The sequence below is a fragment of the Radiomyces spectabilis genome, assembly GCF_025331425.1.
Source record: "Radiomyces spectabilis strain NRRL 2753 chromosome Unknown BYT42scaffold_13, whole genome shotgun sequence".
In the NCBI taxonomy this organism is placed as follows: domain Eukaryota; kingdom Fungi; phylum Mucoromycota; class Mucoromycetes; order Mucorales; family Radiomycetaceae; genus Radiomyces; species Radiomyces spectabilis.
The window spans coordinates 715,723-738,549 of record NW_026251938.1 but is presented as its reverse complement, the minus strand read 5'-3'; the positions used below and the strand labels follow the sequence as shown (position 1 = coordinate 738,549).

At 44.2% G+C, this 22,827-nt stretch overlaps 9 protein-coding genes across 9 annotated transcripts; 4 read left to right on the top strand and 5 right to left on the bottom strand.

The window, feature by feature from the left end:
• Positions 1-104: 104 nt before the first annotated feature.
• Positions 105-1,947, bottom strand: BYT42DRAFT_595492 (actin family; the record flags this gene model as incomplete). The annotated part of the gene is made up of 8 exons (XM_051570859.1): positions 105-200; positions 270-353; positions 419-544; positions 632-787; positions 856-1,113; positions 1,197-1,400; positions 1,514-1,820; positions 1,907-1,947. The coding sequence occupies 8 exons, from the start codon at positions 1,945-1,947 to the stop codon at positions 105-107; spliced, it is 1,272 nt and encodes a 423-aa protein (XP_051419733.1).
• A 1,391-nt stretch (positions 1,948-3,338) lies between these two features.
• Positions 3,339-6,601, bottom strand: BYT42DRAFT_112430 (uncharacterized protein). The gene is made up of 7 exons (XM_051562107.1): positions 6,086-6,601; positions 5,450-5,915; positions 5,293-5,372; positions 5,084-5,201; positions 4,925-5,008; positions 3,535-4,827; positions 3,339-3,471 (listed from the first exon to the last, which is right to left on the bottom strand). The coding sequence occupies exons 1-6, from the start codon at positions 6,451-6,453 to the stop codon at positions 3,535-3,537; spliced, it is 2,409 nt and encodes an 802-aa protein (XP_051419732.1). The 5' UTR covers positions 6,454-6,601; the 3' UTR covers positions 3,339-3,471.
• Positions 6,602-7,697: 1,096 nt separating this feature from the next.
• BYT42DRAFT_648160 (translation elongation factor G) lies at positions 7,698-10,460 on the bottom strand. Its single transcript, XM_051572730.1, has 4 exons — positions 10,247-10,460; positions 9,898-10,144; positions 9,492-9,813; positions 7,698-9,423 (listed from the first exon to the last, which is right to left on the bottom strand). Exons 1-4 carry the CDS (start codon positions 10,421-10,423, stop codon positions 7,896-7,898), a joined length of 2,274 nt encoding a protein of 757 aa, XP_051419731.1. The 5' UTR covers positions 10,424-10,460; the 3' UTR covers positions 7,698-7,895.
• Positions 10,461-11,149: 689 nt separating this feature from the next.
• On the bottom strand, positions 11,150-14,634 carry BYT42DRAFT_502963 (uncharacterized protein; the record flags this gene model as incomplete). Its single annotated transcript, XM_051564866.1, has 7 exons — positions 11,150-11,355; positions 11,484-11,769; positions 11,846-12,003; positions 12,217-12,942; positions 13,533-14,144; positions 14,293-14,372; positions 14,474-14,634. Coding segments are annotated over 7 exons (2,229 nt in total), but the record flags the coding sequence as incomplete, so codon positions are not given.
• A 1,045-nt stretch (positions 14,635-15,679) lies between these two features.
• Positions 15,680-16,365, top strand: BYT42DRAFT_503174 (uncharacterized protein; the record flags this gene model as incomplete). The annotated part of the gene is made up of 2 exons (XM_051564883.1): positions 15,680-16,148; positions 16,238-16,365. Coding segments are annotated over 2 exons (597 nt in total), but the record flags the coding sequence as incomplete, so codon positions are not given.
• A 246-nt stretch (positions 16,366-16,611) lies between these two features.
• Positions 16,612-17,655, top strand: BYT42DRAFT_584638 (uncharacterized protein). The gene is made up of 2 exons (XM_051569897.1): positions 16,612-17,081; positions 17,182-17,655. Exons 1-2 carry the CDS (start codon positions 17,034-17,036, stop codon positions 17,512-17,514), a joined length of 381 nt encoding a protein of 126 aa, XP_051419728.1. The 5' UTR covers positions 16,612-17,033; the 3' UTR covers positions 17,515-17,655.
• A 2,449-nt stretch (positions 17,656-20,104) lies between these two features.
• Positions 20,105-20,439, bottom strand: BYT42DRAFT_584630 (uncharacterized protein; the record flags this gene model as incomplete). The annotated part of the gene is made up of 2 exons (XM_051569896.1): positions 20,105-20,240; positions 20,352-20,439. Coding segments are annotated over 2 exons (224 nt in total), but the record flags the coding sequence as incomplete, so codon positions are not given.
• BYT42DRAFT_584629 (uncharacterized protein) lies at positions 20,431-21,462 on the top strand. Its single transcript, XM_051569895.1, has 3 exons — positions 20,431-20,736; positions 20,822-20,941; positions 21,006-21,462. The coding sequence occupies exons 1-3, from the start codon at positions 20,577-20,579 to the stop codon at positions 21,182-21,184; spliced, it is 459 nt and encodes a 152-aa protein (XP_051419726.1). The 5' UTR covers positions 20,431-20,576; the 3' UTR covers positions 21,185-21,462.
• A 239-nt stretch (positions 21,463-21,701) lies between these two features.
• On the top strand, positions 21,702-21,909 carry BYT42DRAFT_617500 (uncharacterized protein; the record flags this gene model as incomplete). Its single annotated transcript, XM_051572191.1, has 2 exons — positions 21,702-21,861; positions 21,893-21,909. 2 exons carry the CDS (start codon positions 21,702-21,704, stop codon positions 21,907-21,909), a joined length of 177 nt encoding a protein of 58 aa, XP_051419725.1.
• Positions 21,910-22,827: the final 918 nt, after the last annotated feature.

Sequence of the window (22,827 nt, the reverse complement as noted above, 5' to 3'; positions counted from 1 at the left end):
ACTGTAATCGGGAAGGATTACATACGCTAGGCTTTTTTGCTAATAATGAAGGGAGATTCGTCATCAAATACTTATTTCTTTGTTTTTGTTTCTTTTTATCTCGTCTATAGCATCGAGCCAAAGATGGGATTGTGTCTTGCTACCGAAGGACCGTACTCATCATATTCCGCCTTGGTATGACAGCAGCTTGCAAATTCGGCCTACAAATTCCAACCAGTATTTTAACTTCTAATTCTCACTGTCTAACATGCAGATGCATGAATACGTACCGTCGATGCCAAAAGACTGCCACCGAACCACACAGCGTGTCGTTGCTTCTTGTGAGAGATGACATTCACCTCCATAGGAGTTGCCTGAAAAACCGATAGGTGAGTCTTCCTTTTACTCTAGATTTTCCTCATGCCGCATTTCACATTACCTTCATCGCACCACCGCTCAATTCTTCGCTTGCTTGGATACGTCTGTCGACTGTTCGCTTGATATCACGTTGCAATCGTTTACCAAAATCTTTGAACATTGTAGAACCACCTGAAAGCACGATGTTCTAAAACATGTCCATCCAATCGAATCAGTCATTATCGCCTATCGTTGTTGTGCCCAATCATTTTGTTTGGATTTTTTCTTTTCTTACCTTGTATAAACCACGACGAACATCAATAGGACTGGTTTGAATGACTGTGTCGACCACTTCGGGCAAAGGTGTTAAGAAATCCGAGCTGGCAATTTCGGGATTAAAGAAAATTTCGGGGGCAAGGAATCGTTCAAAACCAACATCCACCGTATAGTTCTGGCAATGTCGAATGATGCAAAAAATAGGTAAATGAACGGTTGGTGATTGTCTAGATTAGATTATACCTTTCCTGTCACGGTGTGAAGTCCCTCATACTTTTTAAAGTACTTTTGAGGTTCCTGATCGTATTTTTTGAATTCCTTGACAATATCAGGACAGACGTACGAGAAATCCTCCTTGATCGCTTCCGCCACACGAAGTGAATCTTCTGGAGGAATGCTCGTCTCACCACGTTCACGCAATAACTGTTGGACAAACGATGTAATATCTCGACCTGCAATAGGGATACTCTTGATAGAGCTACCAATCACATAACCCTCAGCCTAAAATAGTTTCACAACATTGTTTTACAAGATGTTTCAGCAAACAGTAACTACAGAGATATCAGTGAATGCTTCGCACTTACCACTGGAATAACGTGTGTAACACCATCACCGGAATCGACAACGGTACCGGTCAAGGTTTGTTCATTGACTTTGTTGGATGTCCAAGAAGCGGCCAATGCAAGAACCGCTTGCACGGCAATGTAGAGACCTTTGACATTAAACGATTCAAACATGATTTCTGCCGTCATTTCTCGATTCTCGGGAGGATTCAGCGGAGGTTCAGTCTACCCAAAAGAGATAAAGTCAGCCCCAAGTCCCGTCTTCTTTTTGCCCTCCCCCACCACCAAGCGAACCACCCTTTTTCAACGTCAAATTCCCCCAAAAAAAGGACACTTACCAGCAAGAATAAGTGATCCTCTGGTTCGCAACGAAGATATTTGAAGATGGATTGTTCCCAGAATCGTTCCATATGATCCCAATTGCTAATTTGACCGTGACGAATGGGGTAGTTGAGGGCCATGGTCTTGGCATGTCTCACGGCTTCATCGCCAATATAAAAATCCAAGTCTTCAATGCCGCGTTTGGAAGCCAAGTTGTTGCTCAAAAACGAAGGTTTCGAAGGAATGCCGGGTCGACCAGAAGCCGAAGGTGTTTCACGGGTGGAAATGGCGGTAGGAAAGACAAAGGAAGGTTCGTTGTTGCCGCTAAACCCGAGCTTGGAATAGCTACATCCCATATTCTGTCAATCCTCTGTCTGCGGTTTAGTCTTTACCATTCTTATTCAACTTACCCCGTGCCATTGTCCATCACCACAACAGGTAAATTACTCATGGTTTACAAAGTATTCTATAAGGATGAAGAACAGAAAGAAAACACGCTTCGATAATGAGGTAGTGTCACCATTCGGAGATTCATAACTCTCTCCGGACACTGAAAATGACGTCACTTGAATTCGAGTAAGTCCTTTTTGCGCATTTCACAGCGATATGCACTAATTAAATAGTTCATACATGTATCTGTCCCAACTCTCAGGTTCACTATGAATAAAGGAGCTTTTACGGTTCTTATTTCTTATTCAAGTTAGTATATAAATTGTATCGACGGAATGACTAGCAATATGGGTGAGGAAAATTATGGATTTTGCAGTTTTTCATTCAAATCCATAAAATTGGTGGTTATGGCAACAGTTGCATTTCATTTTGCATAATGTAAATCATTTGTATTTCACACTCATGTCGCAGTAAGCGCGTCCATGAGCCGTCTCGGCAGTACAACATAATTTTACCTTGTCACTCCCATGGGATTTACTGGTATAGCCCAGGAGAAAAATGTCATTGAGTGACAATGGTTTTCTATTGAAGGAAACGATTCAGTGGTTCTGATTTATGAGGTGGAAAGGGGAAGAAACAAAAAAAGAAAGGGCGCCTGAAAATACGAGAGTGAATATAAGAAAAAAAGTGCATAGCATAAATAAATAGTAGAGAAAAAAAAAACTAATCGTACATTATGAAGAGTTTTGAAAAAAAAACAAGGTGAATGGTTGTCCCGTTTTCTTCTTTTTTGCTTTTGGTGTTTTTCCGGCTTGCCTTTTTGTGAGAGGATGATGATCTCCTTGATTTTTGATTTTGAATGAAATTTCTTCTCTTTTTGTGGTTTTCTTCATTTTTTGTTTTCTTTACTTGTTACATATAATCGTCGGTACTGGTGATGGGGGTGTATTTCAGGCCATTCTTTTCCACGTATTCGGCAAGGATGCATTTGGCCATAATGGCTGCGTGATGAAGTCGAGAGAAAGGCGCAAATGGAAACATGGGTCCCGCTTCTTTGCCCGCTTCGCCACCCAGCACAATTCCCGGACCCAGTTCACCTTGTACACAGACGTTTTGGAACGTTTGAGGAAATTGGATCTGGATCTGCGCGTAACTCATGTATTTGTCCGATTCTCGAAAGGCACCATACGCTTGTTCATGAGTCAGCATGGCTCGATCGGCCAATTTGCTGTATTCCGCCACCTTGTCCTTGTCATAACTCGTTTCGCTTCCATGCAACCTCGCAATCTTGGTTCGTGCAATTACCTCACGACGACTGAACGAGTAGAAATGCACAAGAGCACTCATTCGCAAACACAATCCATACAACTCCATGTCCTTTCGCACACGCAGCTTCTTGAGCAACACATCCGTAAAAGGATGCAGCGTGTCCCAATTCTTTTGACTGTTCTCTTGCCCCAGCTTATCGTGATAAAAGAACGTAAGGATGTAATTCAAGATCGCATGCATGTGGTCCAAAATTCCCGCAATTTCCGTACTCGCATGATCCCCCCGACGCTTGTGAGCCGTCGCCAGCTTCAGGAACCTGAATCATTTTATCGTCGGCATAAGTCTTTCTTGTTGAAAAATTACTTTACCATTCAAAAACTTACATGATGGAGTACATCTTTAGTTGACTTGGACTCTCGGCATCCGGTGCGGTAGCGTTCAAGTAGGAATGATGGGGGGTCGGAGATTGCGAGGAAACAGACGAAGAGGCGCCTGCTTTGTCAATCGATAGATGGGTGGTGGAAGAGGCATGAGTGGAAGGAGCAGGAACAGGTGGCGTAGCTTTTTCGGATGACGAATGTTGATCGGGTTCCACAGTCGAACTGGGTTTCGTGGACAAGTCTTTGGAACCGTGTCGAGGAGACATGGACAATCCCTTTTGCAAATCCTTTGTATCGGGAGTGACTGTCGAACCTGTCATGGGCGACAGCTTTTGAGAAGCCAGGTTTGGTGACACGGCTCCTTCCAACGAGGTAGAAGAAGGACGTTGCAAGAGGGTATCGGCGGTCGGTGTTTTTCGATGATTCGATTCCGAAGAACTGGTCGACGACAGTTTTCGTGATACCGAAGGGGATCGAGCGATGGGGCTCATTCCAGCTCCACCACGACGCGATTTTTCCGTATACGATGAAGACGAATGTCGACTGTCACGACGTTGACTTCGATCGGGTTTATCATCATCGTCATACGATCGACTATTCTTACGATGTAATTTTCGTCGATCATCGTCGTACCTTTCTTCCTCCAAAGAGCGACTGTCACGTTTCGCTTTACGACGATCGTCACCCAATCGGTCGTCATCATATCGTCGACTTTCCTTCCTTGAATGACGACGTCGATCATCTTCATCCCTGTCGTCTCCTCCTCTATGTCGACTCTCTTTGCGGTCATGACTATCTTTTCTTGACGAACGATGTCGAGGCATCTCTCGATCCGACGTCGTTTGACGCCTTCGTTTCGTATCCAAAGGCACCTCGATCGTCGTCGTCGCAGCGATCGGTCCCATGGGCGAAGGGGACGGGCTGATGGTCTCTCCTTCTTCCAATTCCACCTCTTGTTCCTTTATTCGTTTGGTAGGCAAGAGCGAAGGTTTTTCTTCGGGTTTGGGTTCGCTTCGTGTCCGTTTTGGAATCTTCATGGATCGTATAAACTCGGTTGGTATCGTGCCTGTCGGTAAACTCCATTTTGCCGGCGGCTGAGCATCATCTTGCGACGTCATGTCCCCACTCACAGGGGTTGATTCCTTCTTTACAGCGCGATGAGGCACCGGCGACGGTTTCCGAGGCGATGGTTTCCGGGTAATCGATTGTTTGGCTGCATCCGGTGACCGTTCCATGGATCGATCTCGTGCAGCAGCGGATTTGCTCCTTTCACGAGAAATCTCTGCCCGTGGCTATTGTACCCCTCATCAGTCCTCAGTCCTCGTTCCTCAGGCACGCCTCTTTGACAATACATATTGCCCGCACTGTTATTTTTGGAAATGATTTTACCTGTGCTTTGGTCGCCATCGTATCGTCCTCTCGTTCCGACTCCACAGCTGCAGACACCGACTTTTTACTTCGTAGCGGAGTGGTCTTGCGAGATAGCTTGTAAAAAACGCGGCATGAGACAAATTGGATCATCTTTTGGGATGATGTGTCAATAGGTACCTGTGTTTCCGGTAAAGTTTCTTTGGACCGAGACCGTTTGGCTTCTGGCACCTTTAATTTCACGTGCAGACGTAAAATTGGTCTCGCATATTTCGGTTTATTTTTCGTGGTGGATTTTCTACGAAAAAAAAAAAAAAAAAAAACGGTCGACCATGTTAGAACTCTGATGAACGCCCATGACACTGCTATTCGTCTATGGATTTACTTACTCTTTCAATTGCGACAGTTTCCGATTCACCACAGGATCATCCATATGCAACGGCATAAAGTCCCTAGCAATTAATAGGTCCTAGTAACAAAAAAGCAGTGGGCCAAAAATGAGAAATCAAAAACCGATCTGCCAACATGAACCATTGTCCTACTTACGTGAAGAGATATGTGACTGTAAATAGGTGGGGACGGTTTCCGTTGTTCGGGGGTGGATCGGCCGTGCACTGATTGAGCTTTGGACAATTCGGCGGATGACTTGACGCCTTTTCCAGAGGTGGTGGGTCGTCCAGAAGTAGTGGAATTGGACTTCTTCCGTGGAGTACCGTCTTCTTTGTTTTTGGAAGAGGATTGAATGGGAGTAGTGACGGTGGCGGTGGTGGGAGTGGTTTTGTTGTTGGGATTGGAAGAAGACGGAATGGAAGATTTTGTGGTGGACGGATGAGGTGCAGAACTCAAATGCCGGCTCGCGGCTGTAATTTCGTTAATTATATCCATGACAGGATCGGGTTTTTTGGGTAGCGGCGGCGGTTTATTGGGCGGTTGAGACGGTCCTTGTTGCTGAGGTTTTCGAGATGAACTGTACGCTTCACGTTCTTCTTCTGACAGGGAACGGAGCATACGACTAGAGAAAGAAGAAGAGCAATAATTGCATGCATCATTTTAGACAATCGTTCTGTTTTTTTAAGGGAATGTTTGGAGACTGGCGTGGAACTGTAAGGGATTTTTTTTTTTTTTCGATTCGACGCTCGGTCCCCCCGTTCCACTTGTCACGAGGCAAGTATTTTTACTTACTCTTCTTTAATGATTGTATCAACGTCTCTCAGTTTAATACCACGGCTACGCGGGAACACCGGTGAAGGTGGCGGTCGCTCTTTGACCGGGGGAACCCACGTGGGATCTGGGACGACGTGATGTTTCATCTTGAGGAATTTATGATCAAGGATCGCACCCTCGGGAATGGGCTGCCACATGGGTCGTTTCTCAAATGACAGGTAGGCGTGTCTGGTATTCTTTAGTATCTCCGTAGGTGGTAAAAAAGTCGCATACGAAGGTTCTCCGTTGAACGTCACTGGCGTGTGAGAAGGCATCACTCTCAACGCATCCGCACACACCTTTCGCAACAGTGCTTTCTTTTCCTCAGATGCTGGTGAGTGTGACATGGTGAATTCCCACTTTATTCACAAGCCAGCAGAAAAAGAAAGGCAGGAGGGGAGGAGGGGGTAAAAAATAGAAATATAAAAAAGGTAAAAAGAGGTATACAGCCGACGTAGAAAGGAAACAGAGAGGTGGCAATTCCGGGTTCCAGCCAAAAGGGAGGAGCAAGAGGGAAAAAAAAAACCATAATTTGGGTGAATGAAGAATGTCCACGTGATCTACTCACCAACCAATGAAAACCATTCAACTCACGGCTTTCCAAAAGGGCCCATTCATCCCATCGGAACCCCACTTTCTTTCTTTTTTCTTTCCAGGGTAAGCGGAAAGAATAGAGCTTCAATGATCATCCCAAAGTACTTGCATTTCTTCCCCGGCAACTATGACGCACATCGATGGAATATATCTTTGGGGAAGAAAATAGATGGATCATTGTCACGATCCAAAATGAATAACAAGCTGTGGGAGTGGAGAGGGATGCCACGGGAAGGTTCGGCTTGACCACTTCAACAGTGGATCTCTTTTTTAATACGTCAAGACGTTGAAACAACAACAAAAGCACGGTGAATGCATGAAATGTCAGACCGTTCATCGAACATTCGTACCACCCAAACTATCCTGCATAAGCACCGTGTCTCATCTGCATAGCCGTGCTGATCACCCTTGCCCTGCCTCGTATACTATCACCAGGTGTCATTGTCAAGCATCCCTTTTTGATCGCCACTAGATGTGAACCTCCTCTTTACCTGTGTTGCTTATATTCAACTCACAATCGCTTGCTCTAAATTTCGGCTTTAGGTGGCGGCTCCGTCATTGCACAGGTTCCCACGTTTGCAGCATTGTTTACTCTTATTGTCTCGTGTGGATCCTTTCCGTGAGAGACAATATATTGACTTGTGGGTCACACTTGTGCAACGATTTTTTTTTCCGCTTGGGAGACTTTTCCCATCCAGATGTCAAGAAGACCATACTGAAATATTGCACTATCGCATCAAAGGAGAAACAAGTCAAGTGACCCCAATCGGCCCGTGCCACATAGGCGATAGACTTGGCCGCGGAATCAGTGGATCATTTAAACATCACTATGGTAGCGCCTTATATCAGCTTACTGTGGAGAAGCTTACGACAATAAACTGGCACCGATGCCCTGGACATGAAAAAAAAAAAAAAAGATGATGCCGTATTTTACAGCGATAGTGAGAATAGTATATAAAGGTAGACTAGTAAAAGACCAGGGCCAGCCGTCCCCAATAATCCGGTGAAGCTCTACTGTTGGATGGTCTAATTGTGTAGTTGCACTCATCAGAGCTAGGTCACAGCCTACTACCACCCGATACCATTATTTTGCAAACATGTTGTATATTAGGATGATCTGTACATTCTATTGGCTAAAAAAGGAAGAAAAAAAAGAATGGGAAAGTGAGGAAAGAACGATACAGGAGGGAAGAGCTTATTTGTTGCGGGCGGCTTCCTTCTTCTTGTATTCTTGGATAAGCTGTTCCTGGACGTGGGTTTGAACGGGTTGATGTTCCTTGTATTCCATGGAGAATTCACCCTTGCCTTGAGTGGCGGATCGCAGTTCCGTGGAATAGCCAAACATGTCGTTCAATGGAACATCGGCCGTCACGTTAAAGTAATCTTCTTGAACATCGGTATCGACAACCGTACCCTTGCGCTTGTTCAATCCACCAATCACTGCACCTTGGAATTCCGTAGGTGCCGTGATGGAGACATTCATGATGGGTTCCAAAATAGTAGGCTTGGCCTTGGCAAACGCTTCGTTGAAAGCGGCACGGGTAGCAATACGGAAAGCCAATTCACTGGAATCGACGGCGTGAGCGGCACCATCTTCAAGGACCATACGGATACCGTTGACGGGATGACCAATCAAAGGTCCCTTTTCCAAGGCGTCGCCAAAGCCCTTTTCACAAGCGGGAATGTAGTTGGTAGGAATATTGCCACCGACCACACGCGATTCGAAACCAATATCGGTACCAGTTTCTTCGTCCTTCTCCATCGGTTCCAAGAAGCCCATCACACGAGCGAATTGACCAGCACCACCCGATTGCTTCTTGTGTGTGTAGTTGAACTTGCCAGGTTGAGTAATCGTTTCACGGAAAGCCACTTGAGGTTTGCCCGTCACACACTCCACATTGTATTCACGCTTCATACGTTCCACATAGATCTGCAAATGCAATTCACCCATACCCGAGATGATGGTTTCCTTGCTTTCATTGTCCACATGCACACGGAAGGTGGGATCTTCCTTTTGGAAGCGATTCAAGGCCTTGGAAAAGTTGTGGTTCTCCTTACCCTTGGGTTGCAACGACAAGGAAATAACAGGTTCAGGAACAAACATGGACGACATGGAGTATTGAACGGAACCATCGGTGAAGGTATCACCGCTGGCGCAGTCGACACCAAAGATGGCTCCGATTTCACCGGCACCAAGTTCATCGACGTCTTCCATATCGGCGGCATGCATACGAACCAAGCGAGGCACCTTGATCTTTTTACCGGTCTTGACATTGGTGATGAATGAACCCTTCTTCAAGGAACCTTGGTAAATTCTCATATAAGTCAACTGACCGTAACGGCCTTCTTCCAACTTGAAAGCAAGACCAACAAAAGGATTGCCGGAGAAAGGAATCAAATCCACGGGCTTTTCATCCTGAGTGATATCCAAAGCGGTGTTCTTGACCTGGGTAGGATCGGGCAAATAGCTCACAATGGCATTCAGCAAAGGCTGAACGGCCGTGTTTTTGAAAGCTGAACCCATCAAGACAGGGGTGAATTTCAAATCAACCGTAGCACGACGAATAGCATTGACAAATTGTTCCACAGTGGGGGTCTCTTCCATCAAGTAGATGTCGGCAATTTCATCATCGACGTTGGCCAGTTGTTCAATCAGTTCATGACGTTTCTCATTGGCTAATTCCATTAATTCCGCGGGAATTTCCTCTTCAGAAATCTTTTCACTGCAAAAGGTATTTCCACATTTCATTTAGCATTCGTCCTCGTTATCCAAAAAAAAAAAGGTACATACCCATGCTCGCCTACATTGTACAAGGCTTTCATGGTGACAAGATCCACGACACCACGGAATTCATCCTCGGCACCGATAGGAATTTGCACAGCGGCTGCGGTCAGTTTCAATTTTTGTCTCATTTGTTCGATAATTCGGAAAGGGTTAGCACCGGGACGATCCATCTTGTTGATGAACGAAATACGAGGTACATTGTAACGACGCATCTGACGATCCACCGTAATTGTCTGGGATTGCACACCCGACACCGAGCAAAGAATCATAACAGCACCATCCAGCACACGAAGAGCGCGCTCGACTTCAATAGTAAAATCAACGTGACCTGTTCATCATCGAAAAACAATCCCTGATTAGTAAAAACCCGAATCACAATAGTATATCAAGAGAGGTATAGCCCGATCCGTACCAGGAGTATCAATAATGTTAATGTTGTGATCACCCCAGCTGGCATAGGTAGCCGCAGACTGAATGGTGATACCCTTTTCTCTTTCTAAATCCATGGAATCCATCTTGGCACCCACACCATCGCGACCACGGACATCATGAATTTCCTTGATACGACCAGTGTAGAACAGAATACGTTCGGTACAAGTCGTTTTACCGGAATCAATGTGAGCGGAAATACCGATATTGCGAAGATGACGAAGACGTTCCTTTTTTAAAAAAGACAATAAAACACAAAAAGTCAGTGATGCTGTTTTTCCATGGTGCCTCACATCTAAGTTGGGAGAGGGGTTTGAAGATTAGATCCTTACAACATCCTTGGGATCGGCATTCTCGGCATCGGCGACGGAGGCGGTGCTTTGGAAACGGCGGCCCAGGGCAATAGGGAACAGGGAATAGGTCGACTGCGGGGTCACAGCCGTCACCATAGTGCGGGCAGCGCCTACCCTAGCAGGTAGCGCCCCCAGCAAAGAACGCACAAAAGACATGGCGGGAAAAGGGAAGCAACAACAAAATCCGGAACCCACTCCACTTGTCAAAAAAAAAAAATATTGTCGGGGTGGCAAACAAGGGTGCCCTCCGAAGCCTGAGCGTGACTGCCAACTTCAATTTCCTCGTCCAGTCGTTGGTTCAATCAAGAGAAAGCTGAAACAAACACCAGGCACCATGGAAAATCTAAATGCCCCGCCATTGCCTCTCTATCTGGTTTTTTACTTCCAACGTGCGATTAAAAGCGAATACTAGAGATGCAGATAAAAAGCAGAGCACTGATAAAAAAAAGCATTTGCGTGCATAATAATGCATAAAGTTGACTGAAATAGCGACAATAATAAATAGGAACGTCCAAACCCATTAGCCTCTCGCAAGATCAAGGGGCAACAGACAAGTCCCCGATGGTGACACGCTGTAATTTGATTACACATACTCAATAACAGTGTTTTTGCTTGCATTTGATGGACATGATTTTACTGGAAAAACAAAATAGAGTGTGGAAAGGATTACAGGAAACTGATGGCGTGGAGAAATATTGATCAAAAAGAGGAAAAAAACAAAACAAAAAGTGGCTGCCATAAGTTGAAGAATAAAGGCGGGAATTCGAAGTGCATGAGAAACAAAATGGTGACCATTTGCTCCTTCGTCTGGCTATGCTTTTTTTTGATTTTTTCTTTCATTTTCGCTGTTCCCTCTTTTTTTTGGTTTTCTTTGTTACCTATTTATCGTGCAGCTCTTTGTTCTCTCAGAGCGGCTAATCTTTCTTTGGCGGTGGCATCATCGACGGGCATATAGTAGAGGGGTGGAACAGCGGTCGTTTTACGGAAGAGTTGATCCAAAGACAATGCGGGTGACATGTCTGCTTCGATTTCGACAGGAGCCATGGTAGGCGGTAGTTGCATTTGCATTTCTGTCGATGGAGAAGCATCTTCAGACACCAGTGCACCTTGTTGATGCGATCCCGACATATTAGCAGCTATAAAAAACAATGCAACGTCAATATATTAGTGTCTCGGGTTCGTATGCATCCATTCATTATTGAAGGACGGTTTATACCTTTTTGCAACTGCTTTGTAATTTGTTCAAAACCCATGATTCTCGATCGTCGAGCGGAAGGACTGCTAGCTTCTGTAGGTGTTATAGATCCTTTGTCCTTGTTAGCAATCAACGCTTCCCAATCCAAACGCACTCGCTTCTCGGCCGCCGCCTGCTCTTGCTCAATGAGCATTTCAGCTTGCTCAGGGGTTAAACCACCCACCGTCACCTGGCGACCTGTCTCAGGAGGGAACACAATGCCATGGATATTGTGATAAGCGGCCTTGGCTTGGGCATCCGTCTCATACTGCAGCAAAAAGGTTACTTTCATGTCAGACAATTGGGTCCCTTTTTTTCTCCACATGTCGCCAGCGAATACTTACAATAACATAGCAATGCGTTTTGATGGCATCCATCCAAAATCGTTTGACCGTACCATACTTGTTGATCAATTCTTGCACATGTCGGATAATCAATGGCCGAACAAAGCCTTTGATGTAAATAGCCGAACCGCTGACCGTCTCGTCTGTTTCTTTTTTGGCTCCAGCGTCGGTCGTAACGGTTGGTTTATCCAAAGTGGCTTTGCTGGCGGTGGATGGCGCCTGGTCCTTTGTTGATACCTCCTTTTCATTCGCCTTGTCATCTCCCTTTGTCCGTTTATCTTGTGTCTGATCATCTAGTAAAACAAAAAAAAAAGGCTATCAATCACATTGTCCGACTAAATATTGGGTCAAATAAAAAAAAAAGGTGTTACCCTTTGGTGGTTCCTGCTCTGATGCCCTCTTTCGTTTGATACCACGGTCAGGATCCACATCCATTTGTTTGATCGACGTGTCCTCCTTTGTTAGTGAAGCAGCGGCGGGTTCTTTGTTTGCTGTTGGTTTGTTGTTCGGCGTGTGAGGGTTGGAAACTGGAGCTGTAGTGACTTCGTCTGTCTCACTGCTAGGTTTGGCGGAAGTACCGTGTTTCAGCATGGTGGTTTCAATCTCGCTAATCACTGGGGCCGCCGCTTGGTCATCGTCCGCCGGCTTTATGGTGTCGTTGGTGGTTGAAGGCGTAGGGGGTGCTTCGGACATGAGTTGCACAGGCTCGGAAACGGTAGGTTCGTTGAGAGTCTTTGCAGGGACAGCGTCAGTAGGCTCGGCAGGCACAGGCTCTGGTTTCTCTGATTCATTGACAGAAGCATCACTGGCAGCATCAACTTGCTGAGCCTGCGACGATGCAGTAGCTGCAGGCACTTGATCTGTCTTTTCAGTTTTCGTCACTTGGGTTTGCTCTGTAGCAGCGGAAGGATCCGATTCCTCTGTCGCGTCCTTCTGTTGCTCTTGCTCCGATTGCTCCTGCTGAAGTGCTTCCTCTAAGCGAGCAATCAGTTCGTCCTTTTTGCCTTTGGTAGGTAACTGACGTTTCGACAGTTCCGCACGTAAATCAACCACACGAAGCGACGACGGTACAATGTTTGACATCTTTTTTAACGATTCTTTCTTCCTTTTTCTGCGATAAGCGAAAAATATCAAATAAAATGATAAGCTAAAAGAAAAAAAAAAAAAAAAAAAAAAGTCCTCGCCTAGAAATTTTCAAGCGACTGGGAGCGCGCGTGTCTTGTCTCATTTCACCGTTCACGTGACCTCCACATGTCGTGTAACGAACGGTTGGATTTAAACTCCGTCATGGATCCCCTCCATGAAGACGTAATTTCGTGTGTGACATGAAGCCCTTCCCCTCTATCCATTGTCCCTATCTCTTCATTTATAATTCCGTACCGTTGCTATAAAATCTAAAACATATGGATGCTGTAATTGAGAAAACTTGTTCAATTATAATAAGCCTTTTACTGCCTGAATTGTCAACTAACCTACTGCATAACATTGCTTGAAAAGTATTCATTGTTGTGCCATAAATCACGCATCGTAATGTATACATGGCCCTTATTCCTTTCATTGTGATTATATTTATCTTGGTATTCACAACAATCAATACTGTGATATGTCCTTTTTTTTGACCCATGTTTATTTGCCTCAAAAATTGCGAGAGGGATGGGAAGATGTATGTTTCAGGGCTCGAATCCACCAGGGACTCGTTTTCGAGGAGCATCGATGGCTGGAATAATGTCCCACATTTGATGGGCTATCCGTAACTGACTGGCACGATCAGCCGCAGGACGAATGGCGAGGTATTTTCGACTAAAGATGTTGACCGGGTTTTCATCGCGTTCCGAGCCTCCCGTGACCACGACGCCGCCTGCTTCGTTAAGGATGACAATTGCCGCAGTGACGTCCCATTCCCAGCATCCGACTTCCCAGTAAACGTCGACGATGCCTTTGGCGACGGAACACATGTTCAAAGCGGCTGAACCCGTAGCACGCACACTGTGAGCTTGAGCTCCCGTCTTTTTCAGAATGGTGTGAATAGCTTCAATCTTTTTATCCAACACGGCCGGAGATCGGTCCGAGCCAGCTTCGGTCGCCACCAAGCAGTCGGATAAATCACGCAAAGGGGATGACCGATTGCATAAAGGCAATGGTACTGTCTGATTCAAAAAGGCACCGTGACCTTTGGCGGCAGAATACATTTCATTCAAAAGCGGGTTAAACACCACCCCAAGCACCGGTTCCTTGCCAATGGTCAAACCAATGGAAACTGCCACAAAGGGGTATCCATGGATGAAATTTGTTGTGCCATCTATCATAGTTATAATCTCAAGATTAGAACACTCTCACTAATCATTACCATTATATATCAGGAACCATTTAAAACAACAGAATCGTCAAGACGAGAAAGAGAAAAAAAGAAGAGGCCCAAAAGGCAAGGAGAAAGTAAGGTGCCCTACCAATGGGGTCGACAATCCATGTCGGAGCGTCGGTGAACTCCGTTTCGGCCCCCGCTGCCATGGTTTCTTCTCCAATAAATCTGGTCCACCGCCCACCGTTCAGTGATAAGCATACATAACCCCGCAACGGGAAACTTACTTGTGGTCTGGATAGGTATGCTGAAGCTTTGCTTTTATAAACTGTTCTACAGCTTGATCGGTTTCAGTAACCAGGTCAGTGGGATTATCGTATTTGACTTCAAACGTCGTGCTCGAGCCAGCCATTCTGGTCTCTAAAGCGCGTTGAATCATGGCCCCGGCTTCACTGGCCAGCGCAATAGCAAACGACAGATATTCCTTGAGTGGAGCTACATCATCTTGTTATTAAAGCCAATGCATAATGCGAGGATGACAATGAAGAGGTTTTTGCAATTACGTTCAGCGTTGGTGGCCATGAGTGGCTTGTCTCTTTTTTTTTTTGGAGAAACTTGGAAGGAATGAAAAGGGATGTCCAAATCTGGCGACGGTGAACCTAAAAATAGGTCAATATACAGTTTCCATGTGACTCGATTCTGGTATAATCAAAAAAATGATGATAATTTTTGAAAGTCAAGGCTGCCTGTTGCTGTGAAAAAAGGTATACACTTCATATCTTATAAAATGAGTTTATTCGGAAGAAGGCGAACAAGTCAGAAAAAAAGTGCACGGATAAGCTAAAAAAGAGAAAGTGGATGAGCTTAAAAAAAAGCATGACAATAAAAAGAACGAAGCGATCCGTTTTTCGAAACACCGAATTATTTTTAACCTTTTTGAAAAAAAAAAAATTATTGCCCAGTTTTGTGGTTGTTCTCACTTTCCCAACATACCCCATCCACTCTGTAACCCATGCTTCGCATACCAGTGTTGTTGATTCTCGTCTTCATATCGCTGTGGACCATCGTCTCGAGCGATCCCGTCCTGGTGAAACGAGGTAAGTCGTGTTTTTATCCGAGATGATACACCGAGAATCCCAGTTATTCACTTCCATGACTGCCATTCAACCACTCCAGTGCCTCAAGGTAACAAATCACCCACACCGCCTGCCAGTAATTTGTCTTTTGGGAAAGAATGATCCTTTCTAATCTGCTCTTCCATTTTGTAACTCGATTTAGCTCCACCGCAAAATCCCGATCCTGCGCCTTCAGGTCAACAACCGACACCGAGTTCCGCTCCCCCTCAGCAACAACCACAACCTTCGAACCAAGGATCAAGTCAACCTGCCGCCAGTGGACAACCTCCCGCCAACGGACAACCTCCTGCGAATGGACAACCGCCAGCGAGTGGTCAGTCTTCGGCAAGCGGCCAGCCTCCGGCGACTGGACAACCTCAAGGTAATGGACAACCACCGCAAGGTAGTGGGTCCGCTGTGAATACAGGAGCCAGTCAATCGTCGAATCAATCAGCAAGTGGCAATCCAGTTGCCGGGTTGCCGACCTCGGCCAGTTTTGGAAATACCGTCTATCCTGGTGCGGCCACCTTTTTGACGCCTACCGGTGGTAAATCCATGTCGCCTTTATTCCGCATTGATCCTAAAGAAAATGTCACGTTTGTCTGGTCTTATACCAATCTTTTGGTTCGTCCCATCAATATCACCTTGGCAGCGGTGGGACCACAAAAGGTCACTTACACCGTCGTGACAACAGATGGCATGGCCACCAGTGCCGTGTGGCATATCAAGGATGTACCTTCGGCTTCGCCGTTGATCAACGGTATGTATCAGATTCAGTTGTACGATCAACGAGGTCCTACCGCGGCGGCCGAACCTGGATGGTTGCAACCCTACAAAGGCCTGACCATTGCTTTCTACCAACCCGAAAGCTATAAACCCATGACAGACTGTAAGTGATCGTTTAGTATGTTGGGGGAGGTGAAGGGGTTTTATATGGTTAGATGAGTATCACGCCATCGCTCAAACCTTCTTTTTTAGCTGATTATTGTCCAACCTGTTTCTACAATGGTTCTCGACGTCTTCAAAATTCATTTGGTCCGCTGGGCATCGCCTTTGCTGTTGCATGCTTCACTTCGGCCATGTTTATTTATGGTCTTCTTCATTAAAATCATCCACCAACACACCACCACACACATACACACACACACACACCGAATAACACCGAGCGCAAGGACGGAAACAGAGAAAAAAATAAAATAAAAAATCACATACCATATCGTAAAGCATAGATTGTATCACTAAAACACTTCACGTGGTCTGATCTCTTTTTTCTTAAAAAGAAACAACAGCCTACAATTTCAGGAACTTTTTTTTTTGTGTGTGGTTTCAATTTGAACCGTGATGTCTGTGGCCATTGCATACAGCTAATAAGTAAAACGAATCCACAGACTCCCTCAACAAATCCAAAGCTTGGTTGGGCAAGGAAGTGCACTATATTGTGTTGTATTATTGTATATGAAAAAAAAAGATTCGCTGCGTTTCGTATTGTTTTTTTTTTCTTTTACATGATCAGTTTTTCATTTTAGTGGTGCCCCCCAACTGCTCAAACCTTGGTGTGACTTTGGATGCAGAGGTCACGATGATCACTGGATTCCGTTATACGCACAAGAAACATCTTGTTCAAAGACTTAATATTCCCTTTTCTTTTTTATTTTTTCTTCCTTCCTTTTCTTCTGTTTCCTTCACAGGTTGCTTTTTGATTTCCTTGCTTTCTTTTCTTTTTTGAACATCCTCTCGATTAGTGTTGTTTTCTCACTCTTCCTGGTTTATTTCTATGGATCTTAATATCTGTCTGTATTGTGAAAAGCATTTACCGGAAGACGTAAGAAAAAAATTGTGGGTCGGATGCGGTGATTCTGCTGTTCAACCCTTTGATAACCAAGCCCCCTTTTCTTTTTCTTTTTTCCCGATCTCTCTCTTAGAATATGATATTTTGCTCTACGATTTGCCAAGACAATGAAGCTTCGAAAAAGTCGTATGTATCGTACTCGTATCGTATGTTAGCTCAACGACCCTTCACCACCGAAGGTCTGCAATTATATGAACTCTCGTATCCACGACGAAACTCTGGATTTCCCGTAAAAAAATTCTCATCCAACTCCTCCTTACCTTCGCCTTCACCTTCCTGTTCATCGTTTAGCTCGTTAAATAGCTCCTTGTTTTCCTTTCTCGAAGACAGCGGCATGTTGCATTCCACCGTATATAATTCATCCATCCATTCAGACAGTGATTTAGATAGTGTACATACATTTTAAAGCTCTAAAAAAAAAGAAAGGCCAACGTTTCATCTTACTCTTGCACTTGGATTGATTCTCATAATTTTTCTTCGATAGACCAGAAAAAAAAAGCCTTAACCTGACAATGATCATATTGTACGAGATTAAAAAAATCCAACGCACGGTATAATCCTATGTAATCATTGTCTGCTTCAGTTTACTAAGCAACCCAAGAAATCGAATCAGTGCTGAATTCTCAAGATGCATCAATACAGTAATGCAAGCTATCATATCATTATCATATTAAAATCTTTTTTCCCCTTTTTGTCGGATACTGTATTGCGCAATATTTCTGCTTTCCCGTTTCCCAGTGCTTGGTAAGAATGCGAATGAGAGAGAGAGACTTGAGAGAGGCTTTTTCTGTCATGTCAATAGGCATAAGAAGACGTTTGCATTCAGTGAAATGATGGCATGATATTGTTCTATTGATATTGCTATTGTTTAAAGTTTCCCAGAGTATCACTTGGATAAAAAGAAAAGTCACCTTGAGCGAACCACATGATCTAAAACAAGGCTAGCCAATAAGGTCAACCGACACAAGGTTCACCTTATTTGCGCCAAATACTATTGTGCACTATTCCCACTTTAGTTGTCAAGAACAGTCGCATGAAAGGTCTTTTTAGGACAACACCTCTGCCTTTCATTGTCATCCGGAGAACATCCCAATGCAGCGGCAGATAACTTTAAAATATCCGCCTCCTGCAAGGGAGTTGGCCCAAGTTCTGGCGTCTTCTTTTTTGATGAGTTGCAAAACAGACCGCTACAAAGTAATTTATTCGTACGTCAAAATTACGAGCCATATAAATCAGTTTATGTAATGATGATATGATGATGGGAAAAGAAAAATCTCTGTCTGTGCAGCACCATTTGCATATGAGGACGTCGGATGATGGAGGACCCTTGTGTATAATCATCACGTTTTTTGTGAACAAAACACCTCATGCCCGGAAGAATAAATCGGACCATCCTGCCGTCAAACAGTGAGAAAGGGTTGAAATGATGAACATAAAGTTGAATTGCCTTGCAAGTAGGCACGTCATCTGGAGGATAACCCAGAGTGACTTTTTTCACGGTGCTAGTGCTCTGCTTGACGAGTTGGATTGTTGATCCGTCTCATTATATGATAATTCTGATAGCACAGTTTTTGACAAATCAATTATTCAACGTTATGTCTACATTTAGTTAAAATTGAATCTTGCCCTTGTGGACAGTGTACACTGCCTTCAGGTCATCCCCACCACGCAACCAACAAGCAGTTGGACTTTAAAATCTTTTTACCATCACAGACGTTATCATCTGCGAGGCGGTTCCTTCTAGAAAATGTAAAGAAGATTGATTGACCAACTAGTGGATGCAATTGTCAGGCCACAGTATTCGTCTTTATTAACAAGCCGTACACCCGCTGTGCAATGGATGCCACCTGCTACTGGATGCCGCACTCTTACATTGAGCGACATTCGTCAGACAAAAGCCTAACGCAATACGGCATAACCTGGGCGAGACTCTTGATGGAACTTTGGTATATTAATGTCAATACTCTGGCATACCATGAAACACTTTTAATGAACAAAGCAGCATTTATTGACCCCCGTTCTGTCCCGCCCAAGGTTATGATAGATCTACAAAGATGTGTGGGAATGTTGGGTATTTAAAAAAAATGAGTTAGTAAGCTCTTTGGTTGATTCAAATTTCGTTGAGATATTTTACCTTTGATGTTTGATGCAGCAGATACCGAGGGCTTCCCGACCGAAATAAAGAAAGGATACAAATATAAAAAAAAAAAGTAAATACAATAGGTGCGTCTGTAAAAACCCCCTAAAAACCCTGTGGGAAAAAAAAGGAGGAAAAGACTGCAAGAAGACTATTCACTAAAATACAAAATACATACTACAACTACAAAATAAAATGGTCGGGAAGAAATATCGAAGGCGATACCACGGGCAGCAATACATATGAGAGGAACCTGGGGAGGACGCGTCAGCGTTTCCCGATGAAAAAGAGAGTCACACCACCGACGATGCCTTTGACGACAAAAACCGGTTTGGCCACATTTGAGCGCGAACAAAGTAGAAAGATTTGGAGGGATGGATGGCTTGCCAGGCAAAAGAAAACCGGAGAGAAAACCAAAAGCTAAAGACATAATAGAGAAAAAGGACAGGTAAATTTTTTCTTGTCGAAAAACGGATAGTCGTATCACACAAAAGGTACCTTTTTTCATAATAATCGAATCGACCGGATCAGATACACGCCATAGTCTGGATGATGGATGATGGATGCAATGATAGTGAGGGATTTCCAGGCAAACAGAAGAGATGCAAAACTAAAGAAGAAGAAAAAATTCGGACAAAAATATGTGATTTTCCATGGATGAAACAATAGTCACCTCACTGATGCATGAATGATGAGCTACACAGATCGAAGCATATCTGCTCCATGTATCATTCGATTACTGAAGAGAATGAAAGGGCATATACAGTATAACTGACAGATAGCCCAAATTAAATGATGCTACAAAACACCAGATCGTCGTATCGTCAATCACCTTTCTTCAAAAAAGAGCTCCACTCACATTTTATGTGAACGGCGACGATGCTCTGTTTGACCACAACTGGCGCAAACGGCATCTTGCTGCTGATTGTTTCGCCTATTATCGTGAAAGTGGGCAGCGAGGCATGGTTGAAAGATGAAAAAAAGGTTTAACAGGTCTTGATAACTTAGTGTAGATCATGTGATTTACAAAATCGCTAATTTTTCAAAGATTTTAATTATATAGATATATGGTTTGAGAACCTTCTTTCGCGCCAAGCCAAACTCACCTTGAAACCATAAAATCAAGGTGAGAAACTGGAGTTTCCAAAAAAGGCAACTCACGGGTGACGTAGTTGAGGTTAAGGCCCAGCCCATTGGGTGAAAGCCTGCAAACCAGGCAAAACAAAAAAAAAAAAAGTCAAAATTCGGTCTATTTCACTCACGCCTTGGGACATTTGCCCTTTATTTGACGATCCACATCCTCCCCACTCCTCTTTTTTCCTTTGCAGATAATGACCGCACAGAAAGATTGCATTGCTGACGCTGGAAAGACGGCGGCTATTTCCGGTGGTCTTGGCTTGGTGGTATCGGCCATGCAGAACACTGTACAAAAACACACAGAAGGTGCCAAAGGCGTGTTCACCCGAACAGGTGGCACCATTGCATTCTTCGGTAATTTGCTTCTTTTTTATTTTCGCGACGTTATGCATTTCTTGGTTGCTTTTGACGATTGAAGCTAATGACGCATTCCGTGTAGCTGCCATGGGTGGTATTTTTACGATTGGTGAATGCGCCAGCAGAAACATTCGTGGAGAAGACGACGCCGTCAACGCCGCCGTTGGTGGTTGTGCAGCAGGCCTGTTGGCCGGTGTCAAGAGTAAGTTGGAACGAACATTTTTTTTTTTTTAATTCCAAGATATTTATGGTTGTTTTTATTGCAGCGCATTCGATTGCCAAGATGTGTGCTGCGTGTGCTGGTATTGGTGGTACGATGTTCGCATACGAATATTCAGGTCAACTCAAGGGTGCTCTTGTGGACCACACACCCGAAGAGCGAAAGGAACACCGCGATGCGTTTTTCAAGAACTACAAAAAGGCCGATGAGGCCACTCAAGCATAAAGATCTAGAATATATAAAACACGAAACATTAAAAAAAACACGCAAAAAGGTTGCCATACCCGATTCTTGAAAGAGACCAAAAAAAATATGTTGTCCATGATAATTCATGTTTCTTGTTTGTCCTTCCCCCCTGCCTTGCAATGGAATAGACGCATGGATTATTTGCTGGAGGGGAATCCATGGAAATAGTATCACGAGGAGACCGTTGTTATGGTAGAGTGAATTGAGCCAAATTTAGCATAATGAATCGATGGATGAATGAATCAGACAGCGGGAAATGCGGAGAAAAATTACCGTGAAAAAAAAAAATAGAGAGGGCTTTTGTTGTTCTTTGGATTCCACGTGGGAAGCACCAGCGGCATCGACTGTTTTGGGTGTGTGCACCCAAATCGAAAACATGAGGTCATCCGACAACCCTTTTTTTTTCTGAGCCCAATGCATATAAATATCAGCGCTTAGTGCCGCCGGTTTCCCTTTCCATCCTCACTTTTTTCTTATCGATATCATTCACTGTACTATGGCTGCATCCAACTTTATTGTACTTTTAGCCTGTTTGATTCTCGTCCTTCACACCATGACCACGTTGGCTCTGCCTGTGTTTGATGCCGATTTAGCTGCCAGTCCTTTGGTTCATGAAGGTCGTGCTCAATTCCGCGGTGGACCAGAAAAGTTCTTTGGTAAAGCGACCACGGCTTAATAACCATCAAGTTACCATCACTGTGTAAACAACAACAACATCAACAACCAAAACGGCAGCAAAAAAAAATTGATAAACTTTGTACATACAAAAACTCGCGCTTTTTGGCCCCCTTTATTTATCCTCCATTTCCCTCTCTCTATATCGAGTGGTCCCCCAGTCGCGGTTTCCTTGCTTTGTTGAAGATCCTGCCAGCCATGAAAACAAAAGCACTTGTAAATTTCTTTCCCTTCATTTACCGTCTATACATCTCATGAGAAACATCTGGTTTATGTTTCTTTTGCCTTTTTCTTGTCATATGACTTGCTTTTTCGAAAAAATAAAACGAGGCTCATTTTTTTCCCCCTCCCTTTCCTTTCCCATGTTCATTCATTGATGGAATCGTCTGCTGGCGTTTGAATTCAATCTCCACCAATCAAATAAACCAAGTTTCGACAAAAATATCGTAGTGCATTTTTCATTGAGATCATGCATGTCCCCCCAAAAAAAACGATGCAAGTGAACTTGTCCAATGCTGGATGAATCACACTATCGTATCCTACTGACGAATTCATTCATCTTATCGGGCCCACATCGAGATCATGACACCCGTTGTGCAAGGTACCACATTACGCCATTATCATCCGAACATCTTCCGATCATCGTTCAAGGGTTTCTCTCCGATCGTTCTGTGGTGAATCTGCAGAAACACGGTAAAGAAAACCCCGCCAAGCAACGCAATCACATCATTGTATTTTTAATAAAGACTGTTTAAATCCTCTCTTTTCAACCATTGACCACACAAACTGGCATAACGGCGTGCAGAAAAGTCCATGCAGCATCAATCTGTCATTCATAAGAGTGTGAAGCAAAAACCTGTTTGAGTCCCAAAATGTAATGTACTGTGCGGCAGTGCGACCGCGTGCTGCGCTTGCATGATCTGTGAGGGAGGAGCTGACCAATAATT